General features: G+C 41.1%; 1 protein-coding gene across 1 annotated transcript in view; it reads left to right on the top strand.

Annotated features, from left to right (window-relative positions):
• Positions 1 to 11322, top strand: part of NTNG1 (netrin G1) — a 364680-nt gene extending 353358 nt beyond the window's left edge. The window contains exon 8 of the mRNA XM_055584934.1: positions 10101 to 11322. Coding sequence (XP_055440909.1) covers positions 10101 to 10333 — 233 coding nt within the window. The 3' untranslated portion in view covers positions 10334 to 11322. The remainder of the gene's footprint in view (positions 1 to 10100) is intronic.
• The last annotated feature ends 3033 nt before the right edge of the window (positions 11323 to 14355 follow it).

Here is a 14355-nt window from a genome sequence, read left to right as displayed (position 1 = left end):
ATGAACATGGCTTTCTTATGTTTTGAGTAGCATTTCCTTTGATTGGACAAGAGCAAGTGTCACTCCCATAATCAGTGCTTTGATGTTAGATGAATAAGTATAGAATGGTTGCTCTGTAACGTCAGAACCTGCGGCACTTGATTACTCAGACGTGCCTGACCACTTGCTGACGGCTGCACATTGTTCGCCACAGCCCCTTTAGCTCTGCTCCCTGGCCTCATTACAGTGAGACAAAGTGGGCTGGCTGCTGTCACATGGGGATTATGCCACCAGCGTCACTGTCCCTCATGAAAAAAGGCTGACAGGAATGTAGGCTGAGAGCAGGAAAGCAAGGATGTTTCCACTTGATGGCTCCCAGGTTTCAGTCTATACAGACACTGCCTCACCATTGCAAAGGCGAAAGATTGGCCAAGGGGCAGTATCACCCTTGCTCTTCTGAAAATACATCTATGCACTCTGATTGGCACAGGAGAATGCGCATTGAATGCAAGTATATAAGGTCACCTTTGAGAAAACAGGCACTGCCTGTCCACACTGACCTTGCAAGTACACAGCAGTTGAATTAAAATATTCAATAGCTGCATGTTTGACCCCACGCTGTCTCAAGATTCATGCCCTCAGAGGTCAGACACAGATGCTGTCTTTGAAAGAGTATAACATCTACTTCCTTTTCACTTCAAGTACCTTGAATTGGATAGGTAGTGATTAATTCATTCTTCTGGCAGATATAGAAATAAGCACCTCACTCTTCCACTCTGAGCTTCTAGCATTAAGGGAAACTGGGAAGGTATTGAACATTAACAAAGTATACTAAGGTTTTATATTTTTTAAAGCACCATCACATAATTCATCTTGAGGCTCCCAACAACTGTGAGGTCGATGAGTAGGACAAGTGTTATTATCCTTGCCTTAGAAGTGCGGGAAGAGAGGCACAAAGAGGTTAAATGATTTCCCCAAGTTCACACAGCCCATTAACCACAGAGACCAGACTTGAATCACAAGTTCTTCACCTAATTCTCTTCATACCACCTCATGCTTTTTAGTGATGAGGAAAAAACTATCTCTCTTCCATGGGACACGAGCAGGCAAAACCGATCGAGCCAAACAGTCACCCGAGTCATCACCAGGGCTCACAATATTGGAGAAGGCCACCTGTCATCATGTATCTGATGAAAAAGAGGAGGAATTCCTCACTCTTTGCCTTTTAAAATGATAGGCTTTCCATGAGAAATATTCATGCAACTCATAAAGCTCAAAAGGACTGTAGAAATACCTACTTCAAACTCTTTCCCTAACTTCATAGCTGCCACTAGACTGTAAGCTCCACAGAAGCAGCTGCATGGTCCATCTGGCTCACACTGTGTGTCCATCATCTGGAACAGTGCCTAGTTAGATGATGGATGGATGTCACTAAGTGGTTTCATGATAATGTTGAAAGCCTTACTGCAAAGTGATGACTAGTCAGATCTAGAACTCAGGTTTTATGACTCTTAATCAGCGTTGTTATCACTAAACCATATCCCCAGTCGTGGCCAGCCATAAGTAAGAACAGATAGAAAAAATGTACCCAGAGTTCCCCCAAAAGGCCATTAGACACCAGTCTATAGAGTTTCTTCTACACACCAGGAGCTAATCTGTAGATTCAGTTTTACATCTCACATCTCAAAACTTAGTAAAACAGCCACAAGGCTGAATAAGTGGGTTATTATTACAGCCCTTCATCTCCCGGCCGCAGGCTCTCAAATGCCTCAATCAGAGCTGTGTGTTGCACGCATGCCTTTGTTATTAGCCTGTTTGGTGGAGGTTATTCACTCTTCCACGTTTCTTTGAAAAGGACAGAAACAATTTGGAATATCTTTCCTTCAGCACTCCTAGGCTTGTTTCAGGTGGTGAAGGTAGAGGTCACTTTATTAATAAAACCATCAAGGAAGGCTGTCATGGTAACGCATTGCCTTGATTCCTTGAAGTGCAGGAGACAAAGCCAGAAAGAGAAACTTTCAAGTCTATAAATACAGGCCCAGCATTGCTCAAGCCTAGCAGCTTACCGACAGGGCGAACCTAAATGTATATAGCTTTGAACAAGACCCAAACAGAAAAAAGAAAACTTCCCTTTGGTAATGTAATGGGTCATCGTGACCATAATGGGAATAAGTGACCCTTCAAGTCACAAAAGAAATGAAGAATAGAACGAGTAGCGATTCTAAGTCCTGGCTGGTGCCCTCTTTGCACATTGGGGTTCCCTCTAAGTCTGCTTTTCCATCCCTTCCAGAAATGATGAATAGAGGAAAAAGGAATCAAAGTCTTATCATTCAAATTTTGATGATAGTTTGCAGTTTAGAAAGGGGAAAAGTGGATGACAAGAAAGAAACCTACAGAAAGCAAGTTAAAAGGATCAGATGATTTAGTCACATCCCTGTGACTCTCGTGATCCAAGATAAAATAAAAATAAGAGGAAGTGAAAGAGGAGGGAGGAAATGCTGTCTGTGCCTATTCTTTCACTGTGAAAATTCTGAGTGTTTTTATAAACTCGTAACAACTAGTTTATGTAGGAGCTTATGTATTAGTTTCTTCCTCCCTGTAGTCATTCACAGGTGGGCTTGATAGAGATATTTTCTGTGAGCCAAAGATATTTTATTAATAGCTTCATGTTCATTACCTGGGAGGCAGGGTCCCCATTATGTATAACTTAAGCTTATAGGCACATCCCTTTGGTGATTAATTTGTAATAGAATACAATATTTGGCTTGCTTATCAGAGCTAATAGAACACCTTGCTGTCTTTAGCCTTTCCATCAAGATTCCACATTTCATCTTTTAGCCATATAACTCTGGGTCTAACGTTAATACTATAACCTTATCTATCAAGGGCCAAAGATTGTCTTGGTTTGAAAGCATTCCTAATATTGAAACATCACGGGATTATAGATTAGATGGTGTGGTATTCAGTTCAGTTCAGTTAGTCGCTCAGTCATGTCCAACTCTTTGCCACCCCATGAATTGCAGCACGCCAGGCCTCCCTGTCCATCACCAACTCCCGGAGTTCACCCAAGCTCATGTCCATCGGTGATGAGTCGGTGATGTATTGGACACACCATAATGAATTTATTTCTATCAATAGTAAAATGATCCTTTAGAATATAGTCAAACTGTTATCAAAGTAGTATTAGCTTTTTCTGTATCTAAGGATTTATGTTTTATCATAATAATAATTGTGCCTGCATGCATGCTCAGTTGCTTAGTCGTGTCTGACTCTGCGACCCTATGGACTGTAGCCAGCCAGGCTCCTCTGTCCATGGGATTCTCCAGGCAAGAATACTGGAGCAGGTTGCCATTTCCTCCCCCAGGGGATCTTCCCAGCCCAGGGATCCAACCTGTATATCTTGTGTGTCCTGCATTGGCAGGCAGATTCTTTACCACCTAGCCACCTAGGAGGCCCTAATAATTGTATCTAGCAAATAACAATTTGTTTCCAATACTAAATCAAGTTTTATGTGAGAGATTTAAAAATGAACCTTCACTATTTATAGAGGTAGCACATTCTTAGTTTGTCAATAGCAATGAAGAAAAAAAAAAATCAGGACATGCGTGACATAAATATTTAACAAAATAAGGTCAGCATTTTCAGTTTGCGGCAAATTCACACAGAAGGGTACCAAATAAAGAAGTGATAACTGCAAAGTGCTTGTTGGATAGAAATCCCATTTGGATTTTTAACCTGCAGTGATATGCAAGATGAAATGGAGATAATGCCAGGGTTTTGTAAATGCTTATCCTCTTGGCAGTTCCATCAACCGGTGGTCAATGCCTGAAACTGTCACCAAGTCCACGCTCATACTGCTTGCTGCACAACAAACCAATAAATCGAGAGGAGTTGCTGGACAAGGAAGAGATATTTTATTCAGAAAGCCAGCAGACTGAAAAATTGGTGAACTTGTGCCCCAAAGAACCATCTTGCCTGTTTAGAATTCAGGCTTCTTTTATACTAAAAGGGGAGAGAGTAATGTCAAACATTTCCTGGTTCTGGTCAGCCTCCGGAGGTGATATGTTAGCCTCTTCCTCCCTGCAGTGATTCACAGGTGGGCCTGGTGGGGATGTTCTCTGTGAGATAAAGATATTTTATTAATAGCTTGATGCTCATTACCTGCGAGGCAGGGTTCTCAGAGATGGGCCATTATGTATCACTTAGGCTTATAGGCAACATCCCTTTGGGTGATTAATTTGTAATAGAATACAAAAGGTTCTTCGTTATTACAAAACCTTGTGTAAGGAATTCTGAAGGTTAGTGCAAGAGAATGCCATGATTAAGTAGCTATGTTTTCTACATAGAGAAAGAGGAAATGAGAGCATATGCAACATATTTGCCATTCCCAACCTAAACCTGTGATATTTTTGGTATTTTATGGAGAAGGCAATGGCACCCCACTCCAGTACTCTTGCCTGGAAATTCCCATGGATGGAGGAGCCTGGTAGGCTCCAGTCCATGGGGTCGCTAAGAGTCGGGCCCGACTGAGCGACTTTACTTTCACTTTTCACTTTCATGCATTGGAGAAGGAAATGGCAACCCACTCCAGTGTTCTTGCCTGGAGAATCCCAGGGACAGGGGAGCCTGGTGGGCTGCTGTCTATGGGGTCGCACAGAGTCGGACACGACTGAAGCGACTTAGCAGCAGCAGCAGCAGCATGTATGGGCTGATTTGTTTTTGGAGCTCTGCCAGAATGTGGTGGCACTCTAGAAGATGTGAAATTTAATGTTGTCAACAAGAGCTCCACCCAGTGTGATATGAAAACAGATCAGTTGGTCAATACAAATGAAAACCGGAGGATCTACAGAAGTTATTTATATTGTCTTAAGGAGCATGGAAAGCATTGCACACTGTGCATTTCTTCCGACTGTTCCCTTCTGTGTGAAAAGCAGTCATCTATAAATTTGGAGACCTGTAGTTCTAGAGCTACCCTTAATTGTTTTAAATTTCCTCATTTAGAGTTTGTCTAGATAGTTTTTGAACCACAAGCTTTGATTTCTATCAGAGCAAGGTATAGAACAAATTACACGACAAGAGTGATTTTGGTTCCTCTTTAATTGTAAGCAATATTAAGTGGTCTGTCTTAGATATTCGTCGTCTGTATTTAACTCCCCCAGGAAGATAATCTGCTCATACTTCAGTTTTGAGTACTACAGTCTTAATTCCTATGGTTCTGCACCTGAAAGCTCACTCTCTTGGATCTAAAATCACCAAGGCATCTTCATTTTCATTTTTCCTTCCCCCAATGTATATTAGGACAGTCGCCCATCTTCATTGCTGTGGCCGATAACCTGATCCAGACCTTCAACATTTTATCACCAACATTAATTGAGGGTAATTATTTGTTTGGGTGGGAGAGGGGGCTACCCTGTTTATGGAAGGATATTTAGTAGCATCTCTACCCACGAGATGCCAGTACCATGCCCTCCCCAAAGATGTGACACCCAAACACATCTCTAGATGTTGTCAGATGTCCCATGGGGGGGGAAATCATCCACTGTTGAAAGCTACTACTTTAGACTGACAACCAAAGACCTCTATTAAACGTTAATTCCTCAAATTCCTCCAATCCTTTTTCTAATTATTCTAAAATCCCTTCTGTCAGATTCAATCAAGAGCATGCAGGGCTGACTTTGCATATTTCCTTTGCTCAGCTCAAAGTGCCCTTCCTCTTATACTCTTCCAGTCTATTCCTAGATCCAACTAACCACAGCAGGAAGACTGCTGTGATTAATTTTTTAACCTCATATCATCACTGCATTTTGTTGAAACCTTTTTTTCTCAGCATCATTCCTGGTTTTTCTTTCTTTGCCTATGGCTTAAATGCGGATACTCTTCAAGGTTCTATTTGCAGTTTTCCTTTCAACTTAATCTATATTCTAGCAAATGAGGTCTTCTATTCCTTTCTCTTCACTATTTGTAACAATGACCAGCATCACCCCTGTTCCAAATCTGTATCTCCAGGAAGAACTACCTTCTGAACTGTTAACTAGTTTTTTCCAACTAATAACAAGACCCCTGCAGAAGAGCCTGTGATCTCTCTAAGTCAACAGATTAAAAAAAAGAGAGTTTATTTTCTTCCCTAACCAAACCCTGCCTCCAGTCTTTTCTTAATAAATTACATTATGATGTGTCCAAATGTCAAAAATAGGAACCTCAGACTTTCTCTTACCTATTTCAAATAGCCTGCCTCCAAATATGTTCTTCCTTCCTCCTCCCCACTGCTCTAACCCAGACCAAGCCTTTTCTTGGTTGAAATATCTGGTCACCTTCCCTCCAGCCTGTCCTTTCTCAGGCCTAGCCTCACCTTTACCCCCTTTAAATCACCACCCTGCCCATAGGTCTCTGACAGCTTCCCATTGTTTATTATCTAAACTCTGTAGCATGTTACACAGAATCTTCATCATTCACCAACATTTTCCATGTGTCTCTCAGGCTCCAGTCAGAAAAGTGAACCCACAGTACATATTTCAATAAAGAGAATTTACTAAAGGAAATGGTTAAACAGGTGCTTTAGAATTTAGACATGAGAAGAGGACACTGAAATAACTCAGAAATTGTCAATTGTGTGAGCAGGGAGCAGTAAAAGAGGATGGGGTTATGAGAAGCTAACAGTTCGGAGGAGAGACCCCACAGATGTGGGACCCATGCCTCTTAGGAGGTAATGCCTAGCTGCTACTATTAACCCCTGAAATGTTAGGCAGGAGCCCCTTGGAGCTGGGGCTCACACCTCTAGAGAAGGAATGCTGCCAGGTTGGGGCAGAAACCTCTAAGGGTGAGACTGAAACTGGTTCTGAAAAGGCTGAGCCCCAGAACAAACTGCTGCTGTTGGGATGTGGAGCCATTGCTGGGACAATCCTCTTAGGAAGAGCCCTGAATCAGGGAAAGGGAAATCTCTGCTTCCGTCCTCCTGCCTTCTCTGTTCTCTCTAGTGCACCCTGTTGGTGGAAACCAGGAGACACCTTGCAGGGTTTCAGCCTCAACATCAGAAGAAAGGTGGATTCAGACTTGAGTGACAGATGCTTAACAGCCAGCACAAAGTATTTTCACATCTTCTTGCCTTTACTGATAGAGTTTCCCCAACCATGTTTTTCTACCAGTATTTGCCTGATGCATGCCATTGTTCAAATACAATCTCCTTTCTATATTCTTCTCAAATCTTCCCCCAGATAATTACTTACACCAGCATTTGAATTCCCCTAGCAGTTTGCTTCCATTATAGTTTTTTTTCATACTGTATCATAATTATTTCTGTATATGTTCATTTGTTTGTTTTCTGCAAAACTGTGAGCTCCTGTAGGGCAGATAGAGTTACAACCATACAGCAGTAGATTTAGCAACACATCTGACACACAACAGATGCTGACTGAGCTGGACAGAACTGATAAAAGTATTTTAATAAAATTTTACATTATATCATTTCTTGTATATATATTTTATTTTCCAAACCAGATTTAAACTTTGTAAGAGCAGAGATCATGCTATTTCTTTTATTTTTTCTTGGTGTTTAGTACAGGGTTTTATATGCTGAAGAAGAGCTTAATGATATTTGTTAACTACTTAGTTTATTCATTAGGCACCACAAATTTGGTTTAAAATGACATGAGGATGGAGCATAAGTTTATGAATAGCAGGTAAGATTTGTAGTTAGGTTTAGATGTGCTTCTAACATGTGATTCCTACAGAGAGATCTGTGTGTATGGTAAAGCTCTGTGTTTGTTGAATACCACAAACAAGAGACCAAATGAAATGTGTCTTAAAGTAAATTCTAAAGTAATTAAATATATTCCAGGTTCCATTTTTTCTCCTTATCACTTATAGAAAACATATTACTCCAATTAATGTGATTATTAATCCTGGGTTTCATCTGGTCCTTGAGTATTTATTAAATTTCTCACAATCATCAACATCAACTAGTAGATTATTTAAATGTAAGAAAGGTATTGAATTTTAACTTAATCACCAGATTCTTGAAAAAAAGAAACCTCTGTTCAACAACTGATTTACATTCAGGTCCAAGAAGAAGAGAAATAGCTTTTTTTTTCTTACGGGGAATGATATTTAATTAACTATTGATTTCTTCTCAATTATTCAAGGCAAGCAATTATCAATATTGATGGAAACAATATTTCCCTATGTGTAGCGCCCAATGAAAGGAAATATCCCATTCAGCAATCTGCTGCCTGGAACAAGAAATGCTGAGAATCTTTAACTTTAAATGGAAACAGTTATTTGGATCTGTTTATTCCATGTTGCCCCAATTAAACAGATAGTTCCTGAAACGTAAACAAAACAAAATCCTGAAACCCTATGTATGCTTTCCAAATTAACAACCAAAAAAAAAAAAAAAAAAGTGGGGTTTTGTCAGTTTTGACCATGAGTTTAACCACTCTAGTCTTGTAGATTTTGCCTCAGAGCTACAGATCTTTACATTTTTTTTTAACCAAGGCTCATAAAATACTATAATTTGGGTCTAATATTTATGGTTTCTAAGTCACCCGATGAGAAGTAGCTTACATAATCATTAGAACCCTTGAAACACTACCTTGTATATCAATATTGTGAGCCTGAAGGATTTAGTAGGCCTTAATAGTCACTTCTAACATTTACAGATAGCATGTGGGGGTACACTTGAAAATTATACCAATCCATATGATAGAGGTCTCCAAGGAATTGTTGTGAAAGGTGGGAAGATAGGGCCCTATTTAGGGCACATTTTTATTAACTCCTGAGCATCCACCACCATCTTCTTTCAGCTCATTTGCACACAGAGTATTAGCATGTTTACATTTAAGAAGCTTCTTTTGACAGTGATATAACTATTGAACATGATTAATGGACAAGGCAATATTCTCTATTGAATTATTACTGGGAGAAGAGGGTTATTTTTTTTTAAATACTCTACACTTGATAGTATGAATATGCGTGTGCGTGTGTGTTAAATTGGGGAAATTTGACTATGACATTTTTTAAAGATGAAGAATGTTATAATTTATAAGAAGCTACTTTTTCTGCTCTGCGCCACCCTCCTCCCCATTCCAGAGTGGTTCCATATAGTAAGTGCTTAAGTGGCATATGTTGCTGGGAAGTGTTCTTAGCTCTTTTTCTCTTTGGTGTTGTTTTCATTTCCCTGTGTTCTATTTATCATTCTGCTAAATCAGTGAAACCTTGATTATCTAAAGGAACAGGAGACATGAAATAATAAGGAAAACTTGATCTTTGAAGAAATAAATTATTAGAGATGCAAGTTACATGACAGGGACTGTGAATGAATTTTAGTATCTGAAATTGCTTGCTTTATTTATTCAAACTGATTTTATTAATTGATGGACATAGTGAAATTTTGATAATCAGGGTTTCACCATTGCATTTATTATTATCCCTGGAAATCAAGGTAACCTTGGATTCTACTTCCTATATTTACAAAGCGATAAATATCCTAATAGGCTATTAGGCACAAATGCAGTGCTCTTCCTCACACTCCTCCCATGAAAAGCTTTCTCTCCTCGGATCTGGCTGCCACCTTGCCTGGAGCATGCTGCCTGCCCCCTGCCCCACCCTCCCTCCTCAAGCTTGCAGCTGGCTCCCGACTTCCTGCATGCAGCGCTGGAATCACCCGCAGAGAGAATGGCCCACCCCTTAGAAGTTCTTGGTCATTCTTGCAGTACTGCTTTGCATTTTAATTCCATTCATCTGGCTCCAAAGCCCTGCATTCTTGTATGAGGCACTATCCTTGAACAGCCCTGGAGGTCACAACAGGTCCCAGTTCTGTGAAGAGAAGATACTGCCAAACCCGGAGTATCACATTTCTTTGTACTTGATAGTCTGAAATGGACAGTGATAATATCCAAGATTGCAGCAAAAAAAAAAAAAATCTATATGAAAAGGATTAATATGATCAAAACAAAGGCAGCAAACTACATTTGTTTGGAAATCGGAGTCACATGCTTAGTTTGCGGAGGGGAGGGGGGAGCACAAGATCGATAGAGATTTTTTTTTTAAGCTGAAAACATGATGTACCAGATGAACTTAAATTGATTCTGCTTCTCCTCCCCGCGCCCCCCTCCCTCGTTCTGCAGCGAATGTCTGCGACAACGAGCTCCTGCACTGCCAGAACGGAGGGACGTGCCACAACAACGTGCGCTGCCTGTGCCCAGCCGCATACACGGGCATCCTGTGCGAGAAGCTGCGGTGCGAGGAGGCGGGCAGCTGCGGCCCCGACTCCGGCCAGGGCGCGCCCCCGCGCGGCTCCCCCGCGCTGCTGTCGCTGCTGGCCGCTCTGCTGGGGACAGCCGGGCCCCTGGGCATCTAGGCGGCGCACCCAGCCACCAGACGGGCCGTGCTCTGGGGAAGCAAACACAGCCCCAGCATTTGCTACTAACATAGGAAACCCGCCCTCAGACACCCCCACTCAAACACAGTGTACAAAGAAGGCCTAACTGAACTAAGCCATATTTATCAGCCGTGGACAGCACACCTGAGTCAAGACTGTTAATTTCTGACTCCCAGAGGAGTTGGCAGCTGTTGATATTATCACTGCGAATCACATTGCCAGCTGCAGAGCTTACCACCCATCGGAAAGGCTGTGACAGCCCCCCAAAAGGAAAGAACAACAACAACAACAAATCAACCAACTTAAAAACATTTGCCACTGGCACGTGGTGTGCCCCAGCACCACCTGGCCCTGTGTGTGGACCAACCAAATAGAAGCATCCTTTGCTGGCAGTGCTTGGTGGGTCTAAGGAAGTCTGTTACAAGCTGCCATATTGGCCTGCTTCAGCCCCTGAACCCCCTTCCAACCTGTGCTTTAGTGAACCGTTGCTCTGTAACCCTTGTTGGTTGAAAGATTTCTTTGTCTGATGTTAGTAATGCACATGTGTAACAGCCCCCTCCAAAAGCTCCAGCCAGTCATACCCTGTGTATCTTAGCAGCACTGAGTCATCCCAGTGCCAGCACACATCCACTGTCCCCAGGAGTGGCTACAGGAAAAAAGAAAGTGTATCTATCCTTTTGTATTCAAATGAAGTTATTTTTCTTGGAATACTGTAATATGTAGATTTTTTGTATTCTTGCCAATTTGTGTTACCAGACAATCTGTTAATGTATCTAATTCGAATCAGCAAAGACTGACATTTATTTTGTCCTCCTTCAGTTCTGTTTCGTTTCATTGTGCAGAGATTTCTCTGTAAGGGCAACAAACTTGCTGGCATCAAAGAATATCAGTTTACATATATTAACAAGTGTAATAAGATTCCACCAAAGGACATTCTAAGTGTTTTCTTGTTGCTTTAACACTAGAAGATTTAAAGAATAAAAATTCCTGCATAAACGATTTCAGGAATTCGTATTGCAATTTCTTAAGATGAAAGGAGCAGCCACCGAGCAGTTTCACACTCACTTTACTGATTCCTATGTGGACCGAATACACTCAGCTGACGAATTTAGTACCCAGGAAGATGGATTGATGTTCTTTAGCTTGGACAACTTCTGCAAAATATGAGACTATTTCCACTTGGGAAAAATTATAACAGCAAAAAAAAAAAATCTAAGTGATTGCCAAGATTATGCCAAAGCCTGTTGGCAGAGTACTAAGAGACTTTTATTTTTAAGTCATGCTATTTTCACAGATTGATGTGATCATGTGACTCTAGAGATGCTGATCTATGTATCTTTCCAATTACAGTGTTTACATGGAGTATCATAAGAGAAAACCTGGGGAACCAGGAAAGTCGCAGGGAAATTGAGTGATTAGGAATTTGACTTGGAATATATTCAGACTAAGTATTTACAGGAAATATCAAAATACCCAGCAGCAACTAGACATAACTGCTGTTCTTGAGAATAAAGTTTGTTTTAAGTACCGCCCAAGGTGTAATAAATTCTTGTTTCTGCCTTTTATTAGGCCAATTACTGTGCAAGACAGCAAGGTGGGGAGAGGAGGGAAGAACCAGTGCAAAGTTCCAAAGTGACTAAAGCAGTGTGTATTCCATTCCCACCACACTGTTGTCCTACAGGTTACAAATGTGTTAGCGACAGCATCTCCTGGAGTCAAAAACAATTATCAGCCCGAGCCAGAGTCTGAAGGACAGTGAAGTCCTGCATGACTTGGTAGAGCAATAATCTATGATGGTGTTAGGTTGGACGCCTACTTCCAGTCTGAATTCTTCACCCTGCCACTGCTTCTTGCTGAACCGGGGGAGGGGGATGTCTTCAGATAAATATCCTCGGTGAAAACTAGATGAAGGAACAGCATGTCTTATTGGTTTTGTTCCCAGAAAAGCCAATTCAAAGAAGGCAATAAAAGGTAAACAGGTAATGCCTGTGCTGCCTGCCACCCCACGTCTAAGTCGATTGAATGTTTGTTATTCAAACCCACAGTCTCTTTTGATGTAAGAAATAAGGAAAGATGGAAATAAATTAGAGCTCTGGCTTAGTGCCGGAGTGGCCAACCAGAAATTGGAGATTTACATTAGAAGCATAAACAGCAAATTGTATTTCAAGCTCACCAAAGACTACACGTGAATATGCCGATAACATACAGAGTTTGAGATTACTTATAATGACGTGGATTTCTAATATTAAAATTGAAGTTTAAGTTGTCTTATAGTTTATTAGCACAAACCAAAGGCAGCCTATGTTATTTCCAGCAGTGATGCACTTTATCATCTCATGACAATCCACTCATGACTTTGTCACCTGCTCAGGAATCAGACTGAACATTTCAATACAAAGTTTTCCAAAAGCTAATTCTAAAATTTAATGAAGGCCTGATCTAAATCAATTCATCTGCATTTTATCTTTATGAAGCTATAAGAATCTAAATTGATGAGGAATATCTTGCGTTCAGTGTATTTAGATATAGTTTTCTGAATTTCCTGAAGTGATGTGATCTGCTTTTAATAAATTCACTTTTAGGTATATAACAAATGGAAATGAAATGTTCTTTTTAATCTGGATTCTCAAATTCTTCTAAAGAGTATATTACTTTGATTAAACCCCAACTCGGTGGATTTTATTTATCTGCTGTTTTCTAGCATTCTTGCAAAGCTGGTTTCATCTACAATGTTATGCCTAAGGACAGAATTGGGGTAAAAAGTGGGAACTAAGTTGTTCACATATTTAAGGCCCTAATTCTTGCTTTGTCTTTACTTGGGTTAACCCTTAGGGTTGGATAATATAGTGTTATATATGAGTTGGTCAACTTTACCACAAAGTGCAAACACAATTTCTTCCATCAACTCCTTTGATGAATATAAAACTTCAAAGAAATCTTTGTCCCAAGGTTCCACTATATAGAAAGGGCTTCCCTGGTGGCTTAGATGTTAAAGAATCTGCCTGCAATGCAGGAGACCCAGGTTCGATCCTTAGGTTGGGAAGATCCCCTGGAGAAGGGAATGGCTACCCATTCCAGTATTCTTACCTGGAGAATTTCATGGACAGAGGAGCCTTGCAGGCTACAGTGCATGGGGTTGCAAAGAGTCGGACATGACTGAGCAATTAACATTTCTTCACTTTTCAAATATATAAAGTGTTGTTATTTATGGGAAAGTAATTAGACTGCCCTGTAATGATGTAAGAGTGATTTGTTTCTGACCCTGTACACAGCCTAGAGGGGGAGTTTCAGTCCTAGAAGAGGGGGCACTTACTTAGTGGGGTCCATTCTGACTCTCCTCCCACTTTGTCTTCATAGCCAGGAACCTAGAATTCCCTACCTGGGTGTCCTCCACCCACTTTTAGGGTGTGTACACTTCTTCTGGGGTCTAAACTCCTGAAGGCAAGCAGCATCATGAGTGTACATCCTTGAGTACAAGAGGAGGCAAAGAGTGAGTATGTATTATAGATAGTTTAGTAACTTGGGCCTAGGAGTTATGCTGGGGAATCCACACATGATTGAGAAGATGCTCCTTGTAGTGAAAACCAGAGCTCAGGGATAGAAAAGAAGGGACTAAGGGTTGGGAGAGAGAGAGAGTAGTGTATCCCAGGGCTAGGGTCTGGTACAGAACTCTGAGCAGCCGGAATATTCCAGACCTATCCCTGGGTTTCCAATTGTTATGACAGTATTCGTGTTAAAGCAACAGGATGGAACGTAGGGTTAAGTGACACTATATTAGCTTGCTGTGTAATTTTTAAATATTTAGAAATATGGTATGTGGGCTTCCATCGGTACTTTTGTCCAGCCCCTGCCTAGTGGGTCTGCCTGGAGATGAACACTGCATGAGGTGCCCTTGAGTCAGATGACCAAGTTAGCACGAATCATTCACCCAGGTACAGGTTGGGAGAAGGCACTTAAGTCACTTCAGTTGTGCCTGACTCTTTGCAACGCTATGGACTGTA

The sequence above is a fragment of the Bubalus kerabau genome, chromosome 6 (assembly GCF_029407905.1).
Source record: "Bubalus kerabau isolate K-KA32 ecotype Philippines breed swamp buffalo chromosome 6, PCC_UOA_SB_1v2, whole genome shotgun sequence".
Taxonomy (NCBI): domain Eukaryota; kingdom Metazoa; phylum Chordata; class Mammalia; order Artiodactyla; family Bovidae; genus Bubalus; species Bubalus kerabau.
This window is presented reverse-complemented; position numbering and strand designations above follow the sequence as displayed.